This window comes from Mesocricetus auratus, unplaced genomic scaffold, assembly GCF_017639785.1.
Source record: "Mesocricetus auratus isolate SY011 unplaced genomic scaffold, BCM_Maur_2.0 Super-Scaffold_100691, whole genome shotgun sequence".
In the NCBI taxonomy this organism is placed as follows: Eukaryota; Metazoa; Chordata; class Mammalia; order Rodentia; family Cricetidae; genus Mesocricetus; species Mesocricetus auratus.
This window is the reverse complement of record NW_024429267.1, coordinates 14,933,350-14,957,285: the sequence shown is the minus strand read 5'-3', so window position 1 is coordinate 14,957,285 and position 23,936 is coordinate 14,933,350. Positions and strand designations below refer to the sequence as shown.

Sequence of the window (23,936 nt, the reverse complement as noted above, 5' to 3'; positions counted from 1 at the left end):
CTGCTCAGCAGCACCTGGCCTAGCATGTTTGCTCTCGGCCTCTTCGTCCCAGCAGACGGGGGCCCAGCTGCCGCTCACAGCCTCGCCCTGCCGGGTCACTTGTTGCGACACCTCTGCGCGGTGGTTCAGCTGAGGCCGGGGCATCCCCGCCAGCAGGCCGCGTGCAGCTCCCGCAGCTCCCGCCGCCCCCGCGGCGCGCGTAGTCACGGGCGTTGGAAATTCCGGCGCGTGCTAACCCCGGCCGGAGGGGGCGGGGCCGCCGTGGAGTGAGCCTGTGACGTGAGGGGGCGTGCCTTCGCCAGGCCCCGCCTCCTCTCCGCGCCCTCTCTCGCGGGTCGGGGTTACATGGCGGCGACTGCGGCAAAGCGAGAGCCTCGGAGACGCCGCTGCCGCCAGCACAGCCGGAGACCTGAGCCGACCCTGGGGGCTGTCCGCGGGCCCCGCACTCTCTCGATGAGTCGGAGGAGTCCCGTGAGTGTCTCTGTGTGTGCGTGTGTGCCCGTGTGCGGGCCGGCGCGGGAGGGAACGGCGGGAGGGCCCGGCGGCGGCGCCGGCTCCCGCGTCCATTGTGTGTGACCCTCCGGGCGGCCGCCGCTCAACAAAGGCGCTTTTGTTCCGTGTGCCCGCTCGGCCCGGGCGGCGCGGCCGGCTGCGAGGGCCGGGTCCCCGCGTGGGGCTGGCGGCGCGGCCGGCGCGCCCCTCCCACCCGGCACGCCCCTCGATGGGCAGCCGGCCGCGGGCTTGGCAGGCCGGCCCCGCTGCCTGCGCCAGGCTGTGTTGCGCGGGTTCGAGTCCCTGCCGCCCGCGCCCGGCTCCGCGGGTTCGAGTCCCCCCGCCAGCGCGCAGGCGAGGGCGGTGGTCCAGGAGTGCTTGAGGCAGCGGAGGTTTGCCTTCCTGGCTCGCTGCCTCCCTAACGCTCTCCTGTCTCCTCCCCCAGCCCGCCCGGGTGACTCGGCCTCAGCTGACTCGGGCCGGGCAAAGTCTCCGGCACGTTGCGTGGCGCTCTGCTCCAGCCCCTAAGTCCGCCCAAGTTTGTGTCTTGGCGGTCCACGAGGTGCCGGCGGCCGGCCTGAGACAGGGTTCCTGTCACCTTTCCGGACGTTAAGGTGTGATCCGGAAAAACAACCCAGATGAAAACGTACGTTACCGGTTACAGGCCTCTTCACTTGGAGCTTGTTATAATCCGACTTGGGAGTTGTGTGGAGCCGAGGGCTTTCGGTCGCCTTTTGTTCCTGCCTGGCGTGGACTCTCCGGCTCAGGTGCCTGGGGAAGCTGCGTGCAGCAGGCTCCCTTAGATTGCTTCCGTGTTTTACCTTTTTGTGGTTTGAAAGTTTGGAAAGATCGAGCGGAGGGACCTGGTAAGGGGGAGTTAGGAGGTCTCTTTACTGTATTTGAACAGCCCATGTTCGTTGCTAAGAGTCCCGAGGCAGTCGCAGTATTAACTTTTTATGGCTACAGATGATTGTCGGGGGGAACAACATTCACAGGCCATCAAACGAAGAGCAACTAGCTTCAGACTAATTGTCTGGTTGTTGATTATTCTAGCGTGTTTCTTTTGGTAAAATTCTGTTTTTTCACGTTCTGTCTCTTTAACGTTGGAGAACTGAGTTGGAAAGAATGATTTGAGTAGAGAAGAATGTAGGGACTAAAGAGGATCCGGCCCTCAAAGGGTTTTTGTTGTTTGTTTGTTGATACGGTCTCGCCCGCCACGCTGCCACGTAGTCTCAGCTAGGCTTTGAGAAACGATTCTCCTGCCTCAGCTTCCTGCTAGGCTTAACACGTGTGCACCTTTATCCCCGGCGGTAGCGTTTTCTTAGAAAGGGCAGGTTTTGGTGTTTGGGAATAGTTTTGAATTGGGTGGAAGAAAAATATCTTTAGCTTTGTAGTTAAAAGCCTGTTTGTAGGGTACTTGAACATATATGTTGTATTAGTTAATCTAATTCGATCATAAGCCTTGCCTACTGATGTCCCAATCAGTAATTGTCATCTCCGAAGCTTGCAGGTTTGAGCAGACTCTTTTGTCACTTCAGTATTACTGAAGATGAAAAAAATGTTTAAAATCAGCCTTCTATGTGAGGGTATTTTGGAATCTAGTCATTTGCAAAAAGAGGATTAAAAGTAGCCTGCCCACTTTCGGAGATTAAAAAAGAATCTGGAGAAGACTGACTTGAACATTTAATTTTGCTGTTCTAAGGCGACCGTTTTAAAGAAGTGGGGGCGCTGAGAACGCTGCAGCACTGTACCTAAGTTCTGTAGGCATCGCGAGAACTCATGACTGACCAAATAGCATTGTACATAAGTTCAGTAGGCATCGTGAGGATTCATGACTGACCAAATAGGAAGGCTGGCTGACTCAGTGCCTTGTGAAGGGGTTGGGGGTCGGGGGGGGGGGGGGCGGGGAGGCTCAGAAGTGCTGCTACAAGTTTCGAGCTGGGTGATGATTCACCCTGCCCACTGCCGCTACTACGTGGCTTACTTGCTTCTTTTTCTTTCTTTTTAAAACAGGATAGGCTAAAGTGTTTCTGATCATATCATAGTTCTCTTTTCTCTGAATAGTCCCCCCCCTCCTAAAGTAATGGCTTCTTAAGTTGCCTTTTAAAAGAATATCCAGTACCTTACAGATAACAATTGTATAAATTTGTTGAAAGAAAAGATAAAGTCAGTTGCTGGTTAGTTGCCGAAATGAAATTTTTGATACTAACAGGTCTTTGACTACTATTAAGATATTTGTTAGCAAGTTATTTATAAAGGACAGACAGTACATTATAGTCTTGTTGGAAATGGACTGGTTTTTATTGATTATATACAAGTCATTTTTATAATATCTAGAAGATACTGGTTTGAGTGTTGTACAAATACTACCAGAATTTAGTAGGAGCTGTTAAACATACCTAGTGTTTTCTTGTGATATTTGTGCATTTTCTGTATTTTAAAGTTATTGTATTGGTATGGATGTTTTGCTTGTATGCATGTCTATGAACCATTTGCCTGGTGTCCTCAGAGAAGCCCGAAGAAGGCATAGGATCTCCTGGCACTGGAGTTTCAGAGGGTTATGAGCTACCGTGTGGGTGCTAGGAATCAAACCTGGGTCTTCTGGAAGAGCAGCCAGTGTAGCCTGTGCTTGTAACTGATGAGCCATCCATCGATCTAGCCCCGGGAATTTTCTATTTTAATGAAGACAAGTTGAAACCAGCATTGTTAGCACTGTTTTTAATCAGTAGTTTTTAAAGAGATAAACTGAATGAATAAATAGTTCCAAATTAGGACTTAAGCTGAAGCTTGGTGATAAAATAGATATTTGGACATATTTCGTGGCCATCATTTAACTGGCTTAAAATATGATTGAAAGAATGGGGGGGAGGTGTACTCACCAGCAGGACTGTGAGTTTAGGATAGGCCAGTTTACATGGAGGGTTTCCAGCCCAGCCAGAGCTATATAGTGAGACCTGCCTAAAACGTTTTGAGGGGAAACAAGACAGATAGAAGATACTGTTTTCTAAAGTGAGTACATAAATAAAAATCTCCTCCCTCATTTGTTACTTACAGACTATTCGTTCTCTCAAAGTTTCTTGGGAAGTTTTCTGGGCAGTAAAATGTGTTACTTTGAATTGAATCTTTGGAGACATTTTGAAATTGTATCCTAGATTAATTCATACTTAATATCATCCACTAAAGGAGACACAAACATACAAATGTAAAAGGATTGAGATTTTCAAAGCATCATATTAGAAATTGAGCATGTGGGCTTTTTAAATGCAGGTTATTAACTGGTGTACGTAATTCAGGTGTTAACAAGCTTTCTCTAAGGTGTTGCTTTGTGAGGTGGGCAGTTCCTTATTTGCACTGCTCCTGCCAGCCTGTGTTACTTCAGGGCTCCTGTGAAACCAGGAAGATGCCTATAAAGTCACTTCTCTGTGACATTGTTGACAGTCCTCTCCTGGCTCCAGCACGCTGTTTTGTGGACTCTTGCACTATAACCTGCCTGCAGTACCAGGGTCTTGGTCAGTTTTATTGCTTAGTACTCAGACTTTATAAACATAAAAATGATGTCACTGTACCCATGGCTTATTGCCAGGGAGCTGCTCCTGTGGGCTGATGCCAGAGGCTCCATGAATTGTGTTTGGAAAATGTAGTATGTCTTCCTGAAAGGTACCCCTCCCAATTTTGTTTGCTGAGACGGTTCCCTACATAGCCCAGGCTTGCCGCAAATGTCTTAATCCCTCTGGTTTAGCCTCATGAAATTACAGGCATGTGACACTAGGTTTGGCTGCTAGAGTTTGTTGTGTTGTGTGTCTGTGTTTTGTTTTGTTTTTGTTTGTTTGTTTGTTTGTTTGTTTTGGTTTTTTGAGACAGTGTTTCTCTGTGGCTTTGGAGGCTGTCCTGGAACTCGATTGGTAGTCCAGGCTGGTCTCGAACTCACAGAGATCCGCCTGCCTCTGCCTCCCGAGTGCTGGGATTAAAGTGTGCCACCAACGCCCGGCTGTGTTTTGTTTTTAAGTGGTGGTGCACGCCTTTAACCTCAGCACCCGGGAAGCAGAGGCAGGCAGATCTCCATGAGTTCAAGGCCAGTCTGGTCTATAGAGTGAGTTCTAGACCAGCCAGGGTTGCCTCACAGAGAAACTGTCTCAAGAAACATAAAGAAAAGAAAAACAGGGAAAGAAAAAGAATTGTTAGAATGTTGCTTTGGTGAGGTGGCCCAGCAGGTTAAGGTGCTTGCTGTGTGAGCCGGTGGACCTGAGATGGATCGCAGTAGTTTCATGTGAGGAGGAAAGGAGAAAACTGATCCAGAGTTGTCCTCTGACCTCTGCGTGCATGCCACGGCCAATGCACTCACATGTGCCGGTCATATACACAAAAGGAGTAAATAAAAAGGTTTTAGGATGTAAGAACCTCAACACTTACTTCAAGGAAATCCACGTCTACAACCATAAAACTGCATGTGAGTGTTTGAAAGGGTGGCATGAACATTTTGCTCCAGCTACAAAGTTTGACAGTTAGGTAAATTGAGGCTCTAAGGGCATATCACTTGGGAACTGGTTAAAGGTTCTGACCCTTGGCTCATCCATACCCAGTGAATTGGAAGCTACGAATTAGCAATATTGTGACTTGAATGCACATCCATTTGGCTGAGAGAGACATGAATGGCCTCAGCTAGTCAGGGAATGGTTTGGCAAACCCAGGACTTATGAATTGTTTTCTCCTGGCCCTCCTGAAAAATGTGAATGTAAAGTTGAGAAAATAATCACTGTTAGGTAGAGCTTGTGTGATGAGGGAGTACTCTGTTTTTTGCTGACCAATGAGGTCTCAGTGAGCCAGAGTGATGAAGATGAAGTATTTGACAAGTGACAATGCCCCTAAGAAACAGAATTTATTTTTTTGCTTGTTTGTTTATTGAGGCAGGGTTTCTCTAGATAGTCTTCGCTGCCCAGGAACTAGATCTGTAGACCAGACTGGCCTGGAACTCACAGAGATCCACCTGCCTCCGCCTCCCAAGTGCTGGGATTAAAAGTATTTGAAGGCCGAGCGGTGGTGGCGCACACCTTTAATCCACTTGGCAGGTGGATCTCTGTGAGTTTGAGACCAAGTCTGGTCTACTGATCGAGTTCCAGGACAGCCTCCAAAACAATACAGAGAAACCCTGTCTTGAAAAACAAAACAAAACAAAAAAAAAACAAACAAACAAAAAAAAAGGATTTGAAGTCACTTTGTTTTCATTTTTTTGTGACAGAGCCTTAGGTTATAGTCCAAGTGGCCTCAGAGTCACCCTGTTGCTCTGGCTGGCCTCAGTCCCCTGCTTCCATCTGCGATTACAGGTGTGGTTTTCTGTGTTGCTGGGACTGAGACTGGGGCTTCCTGTGTGTTAGACATATGGTCTACCAACAGAACTATATTCCTGGGTATTTTTATTAAATTTGAAATTAGCTAATCCTCGACTTAATAATGGGTCTCAGTTTGGTAATTCTTCCCTCATGTAAAATTTGAAGAGATGGTAGGTATTTAACTAACTTATTTTATGCCTGAATATTCTTTTAATGACTGCTGGAAAGTTGCAAGAATGCATGCACATTTCTTACTATTTCTTTTACTTAGATCAAAAATAATACAAAGGAATTAAGTTTTCGGAGTTACTTTACGGTCAGGGTTGCTAGTCTTGCCCTTGGCCTAGTCCTTCTCGGTTTGTTGGTTCTGTAGGTGGACCTGCCATGTACTTATTTGCAGGTGCAGAAATTGAGAGGTCTTAAGCTCTCATCAGAGATGTGTCGTCGGTCTTGGCAATTCAGCTAGAGTAGGAGATGCCAGGAGATCACTAAAGCATACATCTGATACGTTCATGAGGATTCTGATTTGATCAGTGACTTAATCCCTTGATTGGCTTACAATTTGGTGGCATTTTTGGGAGCTGGTTAAAAGTGGGAGGTGGCATCTTTGAAGGAAGTAGGTCATCAAGGGCACAGCCTTGATGTTACTCTTTGCCCTGGCTCCAGACTACACTCCATGAGTCACCTGCTCTGCCGTGGCTTGGAATGATATTTTGAAATTGAGTCAAAATAAATAATTCCTCCTTTAGCTTGTTCTGGGGGATTTTGGTCATTGCTCTGCAAACGTTACACAAATCATGTGCAATGGGAAGATTCAGATTCCAGAATCAGACTTTACTGTCCATGTGACCTAATGAGATGACCTCACCTTTGGAAGCATTGGTGTTCTTTGTAAGATGAGCTGTTTGTCACTTAGAAAATGCCTGGCATGTGATAAATACAGAGTGAATTATGAGTTAATGTTCCTTCCTTCTGCTTGGCTCCTGTATTCTTGTGAGTTTTGGTTCTCACCAGGCTAAATGCACGATCTACCCGTTCTCCATCATATCCATCCATATCCGCCTCCCCACATTTCTGTGCCTCTGATTCCTAAGGCTTCTTTATTACCTGCATCATGAGTTTCATCTTTTTGTTAGGTTGTTTTTTAAATATGCCAATGTGCTGTAGAATTGTCCAATATGGTGGCCACATGTAGGCATTTAAATAATTTTTTTAAATTTTGGTTATAGAAGTTGAAGCCAAGGCCTTGTGCATGGTTAAGTAGTTTATCTTTGAGCTGTACCTATAGCCAAAAAATAACTTTGTTATTTTTGAGACAAGGTCTCTTCATGTTGTCCTTGATGTTCTGGAAGTCACTATGTAAACCAGGCCTGGAATTCAGAGAAATCCACCTGTGTCTGCCACCCCATACTGGGATTAAAGCCATTCCCCTTTAATTGTTGGGGACAGGGGTGTAGCTCTGTGATGAAATGCTTGGCATGTACAAAGCTTTGAGTTCAATCTCTAGAACCATAAAAATAAGTGAGTTAATGAGTGAGTGAATGAATGATGAATTTTTCAGTGGAGTCAGTCATATTTTAGTTACTCGATCACCGTCTGTGGCTTATAGCTACCATGTGGGGCAGTATCTGGGTAGATCATCACGGAAAATCCTGTGAACTGTAGTATGCTTTAAGTCTTTGACACTCTTCTCTGGTAACAGCCTTGCTTCTCTGCCTTTCTTCAGACTGCTGGTTTCCTTCCTAGTGATGACCTCAGTCTTCTTTTCTTCCCTGAGACATACTTCGTTTCTTTCTTCTGATTGGCTTTAAAAGCTGGTCTGGAGAGAGAGAGGGTTGATGGTTTTGTTTTGCTTTTGTGTTGTTTTAATTGATTTTGAAAATGTCCTGATGTGTATTTCTGAAGTCCCCTTAGTTTACCAAACCTTGGAGGTCTTTGCTTCAGCCTGGCTCCCGGCTTTCCAGTGCAGTCCGGTGTTTTCTTGGCTCATAGGAGAACATGCATTGTTGCTGTGAAGATGTGGAATCCTGCAGAGGCATTTATCGTAGCTTCCTGTCTTGGCCCCACTTTCAGGGGGCAGCTGCCTTGGGAATGGCGGGTTTCTAGCTCTTCTATTTTGCAGTCTCCATGTGTAGCCCTGGTGGTGTCACTTACAGCTGTCATCCTTTTGTGCCTCGTTGAGGTCGGGAATTAGATAGAGGTGAGTGTGGCACCACCGCTGACTTGCCCGTCTTTGTACTCACTAGAGACCACTAGAAAAGGGCCGGTGAGCGGGATGTGCAGGAAGCCTTCAGGGCTTCACATGCAGCCCTGACACTGTTCTTAGAAGTTTGAGTCCTCCTTAACCCTGTCAGTGGAATTCCGTGTTCTCTGCTCTGTTGCCAGGCACAAGAGCAGGCATGGTATCTTCTCTTCTGAAGGGATTGGCATTTTCTTTCTTATTTTTGAGACAGGGTTTCTCTCTCTAGCTCTGCCTGTCCTGGAACTCGATCTGTAGACCAGGTTGGCCTCAAACTCACAGAGATCCACCTGCTTTTGCCGGGATTAAAGGATTAAAGGCGTGCACCACCACCTGGCGAGATTTGATGTCTTAATGGATTTTTTTTAAAGATTTTTATTTACTTATATGTATGAGCCTTTTTTCTTGAATGTATGTACATGGTGGCTGGAGGTGAGAAGAATGTGTTAGATCCCCTGGGACTGAAGTTAAGGATAGGAATCAACTTTAGGACTTCCTGAGTGCTTGACAAGGGCTCTGCTACAGAACCATACTTCACTGTTTTTTAAAACTTTTTCAGACAGGTTTTCTTGCTCAAACTGGCCTTGAACTACTGAGCCTCGGCCTCCTGAGTAGCTGGGAGTACAAGCTTGTGAGGTCCTATATCCCGATCAGGCTTAGCTACAGGCCAGCAGTGGACAGTCTCACCTGTAGTTTGTGGAGTGTGGCCTCAGTGCCATAGACCCTGCTCGGATCACCATGTGTGGAGGTCTGACTGCTGTTTTATTCATTCTGTATCATTTAATAGAGCACCTAGTAACAGCCAGATTCTGTGCCCAGAAAATGCTAGTATTAACTGCTTAGTCTCAAACCTTTTGATTTAAAGCAGACAGCCACCGTAAGTGGAGAGGGATGGTGTCATGGGAGAGGCAGAATAGAGGATGAGAAGAATAACCTTGGGGAAAATAAGAACGCTGTAAGAGAAGAGAAATGAAGTAGGAAACAGTGAGCAGGAGGGAAGTGCTCAGACTCCAGACTGAGTCAGGACTGAAACCAGATTGTTACTCTTGTTTCCATGATACCTTAATGCCTCAAGACAGTGCCTGACACATGTGTCTGATGAAATAAGAGCAGACACAGACTCTTAGAACTGTTAATGTCTTGGTTCTCTGTGCTTCTGGGTCCTGGTTGGGGTAGCACTTCCTCAATTCCTTTGGATGTGTCTGTGAGACTGACCTGCCTGTAATAGGTCGGTAAATGTGTCGTGGGAACAGGAAGGCTGTAGATGCTAGCGTAGATCCTTCTGTACACGAGTATTAGTGGTAAAGGTGATGTCTTCACCAGCTTAGAGAACAACTCTTGTGACTTAGAGTAAGTCACCCGGTTTTGGGAATTATCTGGCCTATCCTGACTGCTGTAGAAATCTGGTGGGGATCCTTAGACATCCAGAGGTTTCTGGAGAAGAGTGCTCAAATGTTCCACAGTCCTGTTCCTTCTGGTGTTTCTTTAATGTTAGGTCAATGTGGCATCTTAGAAACAGTCTTGAGTCAGGTGTGGTGGTACAGAACTTTAATTCCAGCACTCTGTGAGTTCAAAGCCAGCCTGGTATACATAGTGAGTTCCAGGACAGCAGAGCTACATAATGAGGCTTTCTATTCCCCATCCCCAAGAAGTCCTGGCCAGAAAGAAGGATGATGGAATGAAGGGTAGCTAAGTAGTTACTGATATGAATGTATGAAACGAGGCTCTTAGGCCTTGGCATTTATATGTTGTTTTTTTTCTCGGCTTCCTGAGATGATTCACCCAGTATTGGGTTGCACCACTGGCCTTCTTGAGGTCTAGATCCTGAAAGGGCCCCCTACCTGAGAAGCAAAGTGCCTGTGGGCAGCTAGCTAAAGTGGCCTTCTGTGCCCTGGGAACAGAAAGTCTGAGGTATGGTCACAGACAAGAGTGAGTTTGATAACAGCACAATTGTGCCAGGCTTAGGGTACAGAGTAGAACTCAACCTGTCCCTTCCCAAAGCAGCTGGCTGAGTTCCAGTTAACCCAGACTACTCACCTGACTCTGGAGAAGAGCCAAGTGAGTAAGAAGAGCCTTTCAGGCTGTGTGTGAACAGGCTGGATGGGCTGGATGGGCACTTCACCCTGAGAAGCTGCAGTGTGCTTGCAAGACGGTGTGAGTGTGCACTACCTCTGCCTTTAAGGCTATTAGCTCAGATGGAAACTTTCACACTAAGTTCTTTCTGATACAGTCCAGGCCAGTTAGAACAGAATATCCAGTTTCTATAGAATGGGGGCATCACCCCTCCCCCAACCCCAAATAAACAAAAACCCATCAACATAAAGAGAAAGCATTAGTGTGTTTGTTAGCAAGCATTTCTCTAGGAGTTTGCCTGAAGGAAGAATAGTTGGGTCCAAGGATATGTTACCTTTTCGTTCCTTCCTTCATGTGTTTATGCCGTGTTACTTTAAAGTTCTTTTAAATAAAATTGTATTTATTTAATTTTTACTTTCTGAGACAGTCTCACTTTACAGTAGCCCTGGATGGACTGAACTTGCTGTTTAAACGAGGCTGGCTTTGAACTCTGAAGAGATCCATCTGCCTCTGTCTCCTGAGTGTTGGGATTACAAGTGTGAACTACCATGCCCTGCTTTCTGTTACTACTTTAAACTTCTGCCAGTACTATATCAATATTGTGTTGTTTTTTCTTTTTTTGCATTCCTCCTCACACATAATGTGAATGGAAAATTAAAGTATTTTTTCAGGCCTGTGGAGATCGTGTAAGTAAAGTGTAAGCATGGGAAGCTAACTCACCCTCAGACCCGTGTAAAAGGCAGGCATGGCGGCATATACTATGCATAGATGTGTGCAGGCGACCCCCACCCAAAGTGTTTCTGGTTGGAAATGTGAAGATAGTTGGATTTCCCTGGCAGTCAGTGGTTCAGTCTCCTGAGTGAGCTGCCGGCACTTACTCTTTCACCAGCTTAAGAGTGTGTTTTTCAAGTTCATCCTGTGCTGCTAGACTTTGGTGGCACATGCCTGTGTGAGTGCCGAGGCCAGAAGAGGATGCTAGGTATCCTGCTCTATCATTCTTAGACTTATATCCCTGAAACAGGGTCCAGTGGTCCTCCTGACCCACTGTACACAATGCTGGGTTACAAGCGTTCTAGGTGAGGCCTGGGGATTTGAACTTAGGTCTCAGTGTTTGCATATCGAGCCCCTTACTCACAGAAATGCCAACCTGATGAGCCTGTTTCAGAGAATTTAGTGCTGTGAGTTCTGAATTACTTGACCAAGTGTGGGAGACAGACAGACAGATACAGAGATACTTCGCGGCCCAGGCTGTCCTGAACTCCCAACAATCCTCTTACCTCAGCCTCTCCAGATTACAGGCGTGTGCCACCATGCCTGCTGTAGTCCTCTACTGCCTTGTACAGATGCAAAGTGTTTCCTCTCTGGTGACTTCTCTCCTCCTGTCTTTCCGCTCAGGTTGTATCAGAGTAAGATGGACGGTAGCTTTGATTGTGACTGTGGTGAGCTGGAGCCACCTGATCACTAACAAAAGATACTGTCAGCCACCATCACCAGGGCTTCCTGTTGAAACACAGCAACAAAGGAAGAGAGGAAGCAAAGGGAACCAGTGCTTCCCAGCGCCTTAGGATGCTGCTCAGGACCAGTCCAACACTGAATGTATCTGCACTGTGAGAGGATGTCCACGGAGGCCTGCCGAGTGCATATTTATTCACAGTTTTGTCCCATGTTAAGTCGGTTAGCATAGTAGATCTGAGTGCATAGTATGTCATTTCATTCCGTTTGAGTTTCTTGAGTGTTTTCTTTAAATGTCTGCAGAGTTGCTGCCCTTTCTTGAACTATGAGCACTGCAATCTTTCTAATTCTCAGTATGAATAGAGATTTTTGAGCTTTAAGTCTGAGGGGAACTCAGCGGGCCTGGTTGGCGTCTGCAATGAACATCAAGAAACCATCGTGCTGTGGAAACGGAATTGTTTTTCTCCCTTTTTGAGAGATCTTTCCTTTTGATGCCAGTTTTCTTCCTTGTTTACACAAGTTCAACAGTTTGAAAGGAAAAGGCAATTACTGTAAGGGTTTCAAAATGGCAGAGAAATTTGAAAGTCTCATGAACATTCATGGTTTTGATCTAGGCTCTAGGTACATGGACTTAAAACCATTGGGCTGTGGAGGCAATGGCTTGGTTTTTTCTGCTGTAGACAATGACTGTGACAAAAGAGTAGCCATCAAGAAAATTGTCCTCACCGATCCCCAGAGCGTCAAACATGCTCTCCGTGAAATCAAAATTATTAGAAGACTTGACCATGATAACATTGTGAAAGTGTTTGAGATTCTTGGTCCCAGTGGAAGCCAGTTAACAGACGATGTGGGCTCTCTCACTGAGCTAAACAGTGTCTACATTGTTCAGGAGTACATGGAGACGGACTTGGCAAACGTGCTGGAGCAGGGCCCTTTACTGGAAGAGCATGCCAGGCTTTTCATGTATCAGCTGCTACGAGGGCTCAAGTATATCCATTCTGCAAACGTACTGCACAGAGATCTCAAGCCAGCTAATCTTTTCATTAACACTGAAGACTTGGTGCTGAAGATAGGTGACTTTGGTCTGGCACGGATCATGGATCCTCATTATTCCCACAAGGTATGTGGAAAGCTGTCTCTGCCCAACCTCTAAACCGGTGTCTTTTTCTGACTGATGCAGGTCTGCTTGCGTTTACAACCTCCAGAGTTTGAACTGCAGGCGAAGAGGAATCCTAGTTATACGCAGTTCCCTCAGAGTGGATGGCTGTGTTAGTAGTAAAGTTTTGAAGTGTACAACTTTTTTTTTTTAGTTATTTTTTAGTTTTTTGAGATAGGATTTGTGTAGTTTTGGCTAACCTGGAACTAGCTCAGTAGACAAGGCTAGCCTTGAACTCAAAAGAGATCCACCTTCTTTGCCTTCTGTGTGCAGGGACTAAAGGTGTGTGCCACCACGGCCTGGCCTTTTTTGTTTTTTGACACTGGGTCTAGCTATGTAATCAGGCTGCCCAGGACTCTAGTGTATTGTTTAGGCTAACCTCAAACTCAGTATCTACAGCCTTACTGGGATTCCAAGCATGTGCTGCCCTGTAGAGTTACTTACTGTAATTGAAATTCTTATTTAGTTATTTCAAAGTAAAATATATTTTTATGTTTGGGTCTGGTGTCCTGTTTGAAGGTGAGAGGAGAAGCTTTCTCAACTTTTAAATTATCTTGTCCTTTTGATGAGGCTATACTACTCTTATACTGTACTATAGTTATACCTCATTTAAATGGAATTTAGTTTGAAATTTAAATTTTCATGAACATCTGGCAATTAAGTGCAGACAAAAGGATTCACTTCATACAAGTTCCCTTTATAAACAACTTTGTTTTATATAAGAACTTAATAGTGTCTTTCCAGGAGAACTCAGACCTTTTGATTCTAAATTGAAATCTTGGGTAGAATCTTGATGTTTAAAATATAAAAGTTAAAATACAAAAGAGATCTGGGCATGGTTGTACATACCTTTAATTCCAGTGCTCAGGAGGCAGAGATGGGTAAATCAGTCCAGCTAGGGCTATACAGTAAGACTCTGTTTCAGTAAAATAAGTAAAATGTTAAAGTAGAACTGATTTGGTGACAAAGAGCCCCTGAAAGCAAGTTCTATTACTAGGCATTTCACAGCCAATGTCTGAAACAAACAAATCTTCATCCAGGCATGTTGTCGTACTGGTTATCTTCACTCCGGGCACAAAAAGGAGAGGGGGAGCAATTGAGACGGCTCAGCAAAAAGGCCTTGCAGCAAGCATGATAACCTAGTTCAGTCCTTGGAACCCACACTGTAGAAAAGAATGGATTCTTCCAAGCTGTTCTCTGACCTCGGCACTTCCACTGTGGTGTGTGGTTGCTGGCTCCCCTCCTCCTCCCTCACCCACATAGATTAATAAACAACTTTTAAGGTAGAGGTCAAGTCCCTGCTGAGCACAGTGAGGCATGGACAGAGCACTGGAAGGAGCCACACCTACACCTTTCCTTGACATCCCTGGAATCACCTAGGTGTGTCCTTAGGCAGACTCATGGTCTGTCCAGTTCTCTGACCTGCAAAACAGTATCCACCAGTACAGTGTCTGTATTGTGAGAGGGGGGGCAAGGCCATGTGGACACTGGTTAGGAGTGGGATGTGATGGGGAGAATTGCTGGATAACAGGGAGCTACAGCTCTCTCTCCCCCACCTTTCCCTCTGCTCCTTAGTTATATGAAAGCTTGGAATGAGAACTTAATTCTCTTCTGAAACAAGTTGAATTTGGCCTAGAGTTGGCATTAAGACCTTATGGTGACAGTCATCTCTTAAGGGAATGTTGTGGCCTCTGGATGGTAAGAGCCTTGAAAATGGGCTTAGAAATCAACAATAATTGAAAATTTTACAGGTTTTGGAGGATGAGTGTGTTGTTGTTGAAATCTGTTTGGTGTTTCTTTTCCAGGGTCATCTTTCTGAAGGATTGGTTACCAAATGGTACAGATCTCCACGACTTTTACTTTCTCCTAATAATTATACTAAAGCCATTGACATGTGGGCTGCGGGCTGCATCTTTGCTGAAATGCTGACTGGTAAAACCCTCTTTGCAGGTCAGTGTTATGTGGGGAAAATCATACCAGAAGTCATTTTGCGTTTCTCTCTAAGGCAAGGTTATGTAAGATTTCAGAGAACTTAATATAGTCTGGAATATTCAAATGCAAGATAAAACAGTGTTTATATTACTTAAGAAATGAGAAAATGTATTCACATAGTCATTAAATAGCTCTAGCGTTTAGTTAGAACTCTGGTGTTTTATTATATGCCAGCTTATTTCTAAACTTGAGTGTTTGTGGATCCAGACTCTTTGTCAGCGATCTGTGTTAGGTTATGTCTGCATTGCATCAGTCATTTCCTGGTAAACTTAACTGTTGAAAATCCTACAGATTTCTGTTGTCCCCTTCTCCAGGTTTCCTTTGGACAGTGGGGGTGTCTTCACAGTATCCCTTAAAAGACGAGGGAAAAAATCACACACTAAGATGTGGCTCAGTGTTAGCGTACCTGCCTAGCATTCATGGACCTCTGGGTCAAAACCCAGCACTGCAGAAAATGAAGTGTGTAGTTGGTGTGTTTATAAATATATGGGGTTATGTCTGATTCTAGAACTTCTCCGTTTTCTGAAGATAACCCTCTGACAGTAGTTATTTCCCTTTCCCCAGCTCCTGCATCCACTCATCCACTTTCTGTCTGTGGATTGGACATTCCACGTGGATGAAACCACGTATCTGGCTCTTGTGACAGGCTGCTTTTTCATGGCAGTATTTTAGAGGTTTAATCATGCTATACCTGTATTTCACTCGGCATATGCCAGATATTCCCTGTATGATACAGGCCATATTTTGTTTTTCCATGGTTGGGTTTTTACTTTTTGGCTCTTATGAACAATACTGCTGTGAATGTACCATGTGATACATGGTAACCTAGGTTGAATTTTTGGAGGCAAGACCGTTTTCTAAAGCAGATGTGTTGTACATTCTCCAGTTAACCGAGGATGGATGAAGGTTCTGTTTACATTGTCACCAGCACTTTAAAGTGTTGTTTGTTGAGTGTGTGATCATCCTGGCGGATGTGAAAACAAATGAAAGGGGGGTATCTCGGTGTGCTTACCGACCTCTTGTTTGTAAGTATAGGATCTTACACCGTAGCTCAGGTTAGCCTTGAACTCATGAGGTAGACTTCCTGCCTCAGTCTTCCAGCTGCTAGAATTACAAGTGTCAGCCACAATGCCCAGTCTCTTGTTGGCCTTTTTAATTCTTTATAGGACATCCAGGTCCTTTGTTTACTTTAAATTGGATTGCCTTTTGTATTTTAAAGAATTTTTTATACACTGTGGACATGGAATCTATCAGACATAATTTATGTTTTCTCCCATACTGTGTGCAGTGTGTCTTTTCCTTTTATAACTGTCTTTTGAAGCATAGAACATTTAGTTCTGTTGAAGGCCAGCTGATCTGTCTTTTGTTAGCATAGCGTATCTGAGAAACCGTTCTCTACTTTAAGGTCACAATATTTACTCCCATGTCTTTCTTGAAACATTTTATAGTTTTAGCTTTTTATATTTAGATAAGGGTTTGTTTGGGGTTGATTGTGTGTGTGATATGAGGGAAGGGGTCCAATTTCATAACTTTGCTTGTGGATGTCCAGTTGTGAGGTTTTTATTTATGAAGTGAATGCTAAGACACCTTTATCGTAAAAAAAAAAAAAAAATGAGCTGACCATCAACATGAACTACCTTGTGAATTTCCTCAGAACTTGTACACTGTCGTTTCAGCCTCATGCTTAAAAGCAGGTCACCAGGGACAACTCAGACTCAGTGCAGAATAGTGTTGACTTCTTGAAAGGAAGGCAATCGAAGAATCTGTAGATGGACTTATTGCTGGGCAATGGGCACTGTGGGCGGTGATTTGTTTACACTCTGGTGTCTGGATTTCACTCAGGTGCACATGAACTTGAACAGATGCAGCTGATCTTAGAATCTATTCCTGTTGTGCATGAGGAGGATCGTCAGGAGCTTCTCAGTGTGATTCCAGTTTACATTAGAAATGACATGACTGAGCCACACAAACCGCTAACTCAGCTGCTTCCGGGAATTAGTCGAGAAGGTATCGTGACTTGACAGTAGCTGTCAATCTCTGTGGAGTGTGGAGGCTTGGGCCTGTTTCCATCTTGAGGTTTGTGTTCTTTTCCAAGAGTCTGTAGGATTTCAGGTAAACTCAGTCCTTTAACTCTGGCATTTCCCTCTTGCCCTGGTCCCTGAACTATAGTCTATTTCTTTGCTTTCCTAGAGTTTGGAAAACATACCCCATCTTGATTCTAATCCTATTTTCCAGTTTATCTTCCCACATACTGTGGGTAAGCATACCAAATATCTGGTTCTCAATTAGCTACAGTGGAGGTCTGTGAGTGTTAGACACTAATCAGGTATGCTTATGAATGACTCATAATTTTCTGTATTAAAATAATTTTATGGGCCTGTAGAGATGAGTTACTGGTTAATAGCACTGGCTGTTCTCCCAGAGGATCCAGGTTCAATTTCTAGCACCCACACATGGTGGCTCATAACTGTCAGTAACATCAGTTTCAAGAGACCTGATGCCTTTTCTTCTGACTTCCATGGGCATCAGGCATGCACGCCACACACAGACATCCATATTCTAAAATAAAAGCAAGCCAGCACTTGAATGCAGAGGTGCACATGTAGAGGTCAGAGGACAGTTTGCAAGAATAGGTAGTCAGCTTTCACCAAAGCACTCCAGGGGACCAAGCTTGGGTTGGTGGGCTTAGCAGCAAGCATCTTTACCCCCCTGAGCCATCCCACTGGCTAAAATTTAGATAGGAAAAAGAATTGCATCAGAAGGCAGAGATCTTCATGGCAAGGAAGAGAGCAAAATGCAAGCAAAAATAGTGCTTGCCCATGTATTAATCCAAATGAGCAAAACATGTAAGAGTTTGTGGATTCGTATTGGGAAAGAGTTTGTGCAGTCTTGAATATTGAAGTTTTTACATCAACTACTAAGATAGTTCATTTCTCATCTCAGTGGAGTGACGTGCTTGGTCAAAAGTCTTCAACTTTCATAGTTCTCTCTAATAAGGTAACCTTTTCTCAAGAAAAGGGAGAAATACTTAGACCTGAGTGTTTGGCTCAGTAATAGACCAATTGCCTAGCATGCTCAGCATGACCTCCAGCATAATACTGAGTATGTACACTTCTGTATATGCACACGATGGTAACATACATCAAAGTGTCAGAATCATGTAGTCAGACTCTCACCTTTAATCCCAGCACTTGAGAGGCAGAGGCAAGTGGATTTCTTAGTTCTAGGACACCCAGGGCTACACAGAGAAACCCTGTCTCAAAAAAGCCTCCCCCCTAAAAAAAAATGTGCACCACCATTAGACACATTGTATTAAAAGAAACTAGCCTTTTCAGTTTTTCTTCAGGTGAACAGACTGTAAACCTTCCCTCTTTCCTTTAGCACTGGATTTCCTGGAACAGATTCTGACGTTCAGCCCCATGGACCGGCTGACAGCAGAGGAAGCGCTTTCCCATCCCTACATGAGCATTTATTCTTTTCCAACGGATGAGCCAATTTCAAACCATCCTTTTCACATAGAAGATGAAGTTGACGATATTTTGCTTATGGATGAAACACATAGTCACATTTATAACTGGGAAAGGTAAATTCATCCTCAGTTAGAAAAACATTTATTGAATTTCAGTGGACCATATGTTGTATGCTGTAGGCTTATGTTTATAGACGTCTTAACATTTTAATAGTGATGCCTTTGGGGTTTATGCTAAGTCACTGTCTTTGACTGGCTTGTGTGGAATTCAGCCTGAGGTACTGGTGAGGAAATGAGGAGAGCAGTGCTGTCTTAAGCAGTCGGTAAGGCATGCTAATTAAAAATTTAAGATGGTTGAAAATCTGAATGATTTAAAACTAATTTTATAAAGTCATTTTCTAAAAATAATTTTCATCACACACCTAATGTTTCTCATCTTGAGGATAAAACCCAAGGCGTTGGTGATAAACATGAACTTTTCCCTGCATCTCAAGGCCAAACCTTACCTGTTAAGGTGACTCCGTGTTGGAGTAGAAAGTTTCTTTGATTCCTTCCTGTGCGTGTGACAGTTGAATTTGTTTTCCAAATGAATAAAAGCTTAGACTAGGTTCAGTGAAGGGCATGTCTGAGCTACAAGCTGTGAACAGAGTGGTCACATTGACTAAGTGAGGCACAGCTTTCTTCAGCCGCCTCTGTATTTCTAACTTTCTGGGGGTGTGTGGGGGGGTATAGCTGTGCAACCCTGCTAGCTTATACCACCCAGCAGAGTCAAGGTCTTCAGGAATGTGGTGTGTATCCAGGACTGAGATGTTTCTGTGTTTTGAAAGAAACAGTTAAGCTGAACCTAGTGGCACCTGCCTGGAGGCTGGAGAGGTAGAGCTGCCCTGGCTGTAGGGCGATGCCAGAAGTATTTAATCTGTCCCCCAAATACAGTTCTCATTTACCCTGCTATTTTCTGACCTGTGCATTCTCCTAAGTACACTTAAGTCTCCTTTGACTCCTTCTGTTCTCCAACCTCTGTCAGTGTGTCAGTCTGCTTCCCTTTGGGTGTAGTCTAGTTGCCTTGCTGTGCTGTGTCAGTAAGCAGAAACAGCACACTCCGATGATGATAGATTCCAGAAAGCTGTCTCCATTATCAGCTACCTTATTACCAGTGGAACCAAGATTGGGAAAATACCTGCCCACAGTTAGATATACAGATTTTGGGCATAAAGTGTTAATATGAAACTGGAGGAATTAAATTACAGATGTGCCAGTCTCCTAGAAAGTTACCTGTGCGTGAGACTAGAATAGAATGGAGAGCAAAGGAGGTGAGGGGGAAGTGGCAACCCATCTTGCTTAAAAATGGAAGACCCGACTTCCTTTTGAAATTTGGTACTCTGCTGGCAATCACCACATGCTGCCTTCTGGTGTTTTAATTAGTAGCACAGCTTCCAGATGGTGATGATAAATTCTGGCAGGAGGGACTGCTCCTCGCCTTCTCTTCTGTTACTGCCACAAACCCTGCACAGCTTTTACACTCAGCTGGATGAGGCAGCATCCACCTCTGATCTGGTTTGGTACTGGGAGGTTGAGACAGGATGATCATGCGTGTGAGGTTAACCTGGCTATATAGTGGGACTCTCTTAAAAACTAAGCCAAACGAAAAGCACTCAGTCCTTCCACAGAGAGTACACTGTGCATTTGAAAATCAAATCACATGGAGTAATGTCTGTTTTCTTCAGGTATCATGATTGTCAGTTCTCAGAGCATGACTGGCCTATTCATAACAACTTTGATATCGATGAGGTTCAGCTTGACCCAAGAGCTCTGTCTGATGTCACCGATGAAGAAGAAGTTCAAGTTGATCCTCGAAAATACTTGGATGGAGACCGAGAGAAGTATCTGGAGGATCCCGCCTTTGACACTAGCTATTCTGCCGAGCCTTGCTGGCAGTACCCGGATCACCACGAGAACAAGTACTGTGATCTGGAGTGTAGCCACACCTGTAACTACAAAACAAGGTCATCGTCATACTTAGATAACTTGGTGTGGAGGGAGAGTGAAGTTAACCATTACTATGAGCCCAAACTTATTATAGATCTTTCCAACTGGAAAGAACAAAGTAAAGAAAAATCCGATAAGAAAGGCAAGTCAAAGTGTGAGAGGAACGGATTGGTCAAAGCGCAGATAGCGCTGGAGGAAGCGTCCCAGCAACTGGCAGAGAAGGAAAGGGAGAAGAGCCAGGGTTTTGATTTTGACTCTTTCATTGCAGGAACTATTCAGCTTAGTTCCCAGCATGAGCCTACTGACGTTGTTGACAAGTTAAATGACTTGAATAGCTCAGTGTCCCAGCTAGACTTGAAAAGCTTGATATCCAAGTCAGTGAGCCGGGAGAAGCAAGAAAAGGGAATGGCTAATTTGGCTCAGTTGGAAGCCTTGTATCAGTCTTCTTGGGACAGCCAGTTTGTGAGCGGTGGAGAGGAGTGTTTCCTCATCAGTCAGTTCTGTTGTGAGGTCAGGAAGGATGAGCACGTGGAGAAGGAGAGCACATACACCAGCTATTTGGACAAGTTCTTTAGCAGGAAGGAAGATTCTGAAATGCTAGGAACTGAGCCAGTCGAGGAAGGGAAGCGTGGGGAGAGAGGACGTGAGGCAGGGCTTCTGAACGGCAATGGGGAGATCCTCCTGAACAAGCAGCTAGAGTCCACAGGCACCCCGCAGTTCCACAGTCCAGTGGGGTCCCCACTCAGGTCTATCCAGGCCACGTTAACACCTTCCACTATGAAATCTTCCCCTCAAATCCCTCACAAGACATACAGCAGCATTCTGAAACATCTGAACTAAACACTCAGCAGACATTTCTCTTTGTTCTTCATGAAATGTGTTGTGTCTTTTTTATCACTAATGTTTTAAGTCATTTTTTTTACTTGAATCAGAAGGTGTCATTAATTTGCAAGGATTTTTTTCTTGGTTCTCAGTTTGTAAAATGCAGACTTTTTTCCTACATGTGAGTTAGTTTTCATTTGAACTGGCATGTCATTTGCACACATACACAAAGAATAGAGCAAAACAATGTAGTACAGGAGGAGACAAGATGCGCTAGGGTGAATAGACATTCTCAAGACCGCTGGCCTGCTTTACAGGAAACAAAACCTTGCCTTGAAACTTACACAGTGAGACTGTACATAATTGCATGAAAAGATCTATTTTTTTCCTGAAACATTTTTCATTCATTAGTATTTTCAAGTTTTTCATACTGTACACATTTCTTAAGACACATGATACCAGCAGCAACTGAAAACGAATGCCGAATTTGGTACACATGTGTTATCTACCTCAAGGTAACAAAAGTATGTGGCGAAACATAAACCACCCATAGTGCTCCACGGCATATGCACTTCTATCTAGCCAGCGTTTATCGTAGTAAACTATTGAGACTCATTCACCATTTATAAATGTCCTGGTATTCATTCTTTATAGTGAAGTGTTAAATACATCACATCTTATTTATTTTTAGCAAATCAGTATATTTTCTGTATTTAATTATAAAAGTTAACTTAGTTTTAAGTTTATTTGCAACTGCCCTTTTTCCATTTGGCTCTGTGGTTTGTTGCCTGCCAAGCTGATGACTTGATGTCGGCTTGTCCTGAGCTGTCCATGTACGTTAAGTAAAGTACTCACTGTGTATAGGAATCTGTATTTTGGAGGTGCTTGATCTATCTACAAAGAAAAATTAGGAATTTATTATAAAATGCTCCTAGAAGTCTTAATTGTGTTTATTTTTTAAAAACTTGTAATGTTAGACTTGTGTGCATGGAAGTAATTAAGGTACATCATTATTGTAGTTTAAACATTGTACATGATAAGCCTCCCCCTCCCCATTTTTACTGTATGTTTTTATTGAATGATCTATTCCCCATCCCTAGGCAAGCATGAATAAAATTAGGTTAAATGTAGCATGTCACTTCTCAGTCTTTTAGAGTTTGTTTCATCTGCTTTATTTTGCTGAATCCTGTCTGTCTCTTTGGTTATCCTGTTTGACGGAAAAAGACAAGATGACCAGCAGGTAGGGCTCCTGTTTTACTCTTCACAAGGGAAGTTAACACCAGGTGTGTCCATTCTGCTGCCCGTGTCCAACATTTATAGAAGATAATATTGCAGGGTCAAAAGCTTAGTCATCCTTAACGGAAATACTCTAAGAGGCCATTCATTCACATTCAAATGGGATAAACCTTTATGTATCTCAAAGCTGCTTACAGCCTGGTAAAACGTTGAACTGTGCAGAGAAACCTGCATATATCTGCTCTCAGTAGATCACCTTCCCTTTAAGAATTGATCCTGGAAGCTGGGCATGATGCTATATGCCTGACTCTCACGAGCACATGTCTGTAAATAAGTAAAATGCTTCATCTGAGGGAAGCCAAGGGTCTCTTTCTTCCTGGGAAGTTTGTGGTTGGATTTTCATGAACGATTTGGCCTGTTTTATAGCCATCAGATGAAGAGGATGGTAGATAACAACTTGGAAACTGTGTAAAACATGCTTGCGTTGTGGGGATCCAGACTGGGTTGCCCTTGAACTTCTGATCTTCTTTTTTATTTTATTTTATTTTCCAGTTTAAATTTAGATAAGAAACAAGGTTGCTTCACAAGTCAGTTCCAGGTCCCTCTCCCTTTCCCTCCCCTCCTCCCATGCCCTCCCTCCAACCCCCCCCCCCCCCCCGTTATCCCCTCATTCCCCCAGGGAGGGTGAGGCCCTCCATGGGGGTGTCCATAGTCTGTCATTTCATATAGGGCAGGGCCTAGACCCTCCCCCAAGAGTTCAGGGTGAGAGTGCACCTCACATTGTTCTATGGGAGTCCAAAGTCCATGTGTATACTTGGGATGGGTACTGATCTGCTGCCCAAGGCTCAATAGATTACCTAGGCCTTCTCACTGACACCCAGATTCAGGGGGTCTTGATCAGTCCCATGCTGGATTCCCAGGCTGATGCCTGGGATTCAAGAGTTAACCTTTGTCTGGTCAGCTGTTTCTGGGGGTTAAGCCAGCCCAGTCTTAATCCCTTTGATCATCAGTCCTCCCTCTCTGTTACTGGCTTTCTGGAGTTCAGCTCAGTACTTACCCGAGGGAGTCTGCCTCTTCTTCGATCAGCCACTAAATGAAGTTTCTGTTTCTTTGAGAAAATCAAGATAGACAAACCTTTGTCCAAACTTACCAAACAGCAGAGAGTGAACATGCAAATTAACAAAATCAGAAATGAAAAGGGGGACATAACAACAGACACTGAGGAAATCCAGAGAATCATTAGGTCATACTTTGAAAACCTGTACTCCACAAAATTCGAAAATTTAAAGGAAATAGATGACTTCCTGGATAGCTATCACTTGCCAAAACTAAATCAAGAACAGATAAGCAATTTAAATAGACCTATAACCCCTATGGAAATAGAAGCAGTCATCAAAAGTCTCCCAACCAAAAAAAGTCCAGGTCCAGATGGCCTCAGTGCAGAATTCTACCAGAAATTCAAAGAACAGCTTATACCAATTCTTCTCAAAGTGTTCCACACAATAGAAGCAGAAGGGTCTTTGCCAAACTCTTTCTATGAGGCTTCAATAACCTTGATCCCCAAGCCACACAAAGATACAACTAAGAAAGAGAACTTCAGACCAATATCCCTCATGAACATTGATGCAAAAATACTCAATAAAATACTGGCAAATCGGATCCAAGAACACATCAAAACAATCATTCACCACG

General features: G+C 44.2%; 1 protein-coding gene across 2 annotated transcripts; it reads left to right on the top strand.

Annotated features, from left to right (window-relative positions):
* The first annotated feature begins 313 nt into the window (after nucleotides 1-313).
* Nucleotides 314-22,138, top strand: Mapk6 (mitogen-activated protein kinase 6). 2 transcript variants are annotated; one of them, XM_005073726.4, is made up of 6 exons: nucleotides 314-471; nucleotides 11,527-12,703; nucleotides 14,545-14,689; nucleotides 16,574-16,738; nucleotides 18,113-18,314; nucleotides 19,925-22,138. In XM_005073726.4, the coding sequence occupies exons 2-6, from the start codon at nucleotides 12,149-12,151 to the stop codon at nucleotides 21,024-21,026; spliced, it is 2,169 nt and encodes a 722-aa protein (XP_005073783.2). In that variant the 5' UTR covers nucleotides 314-471; nucleotides 11,527-12,148; the 3' UTR covers nucleotides 21,027-22,138. The 2 variants fall into 2 exon arrangements, with proteins under 2 accessions (XP_005073783.2, XP_005073784.2); XM_005073727.4 differs by lacking the exon at nucleotides 314-471 and adding an exon at nucleotides 739-1,138.
* The last annotated feature ends 1,798 nt before the right edge of the window (nucleotides 22,139-23,936 follow it).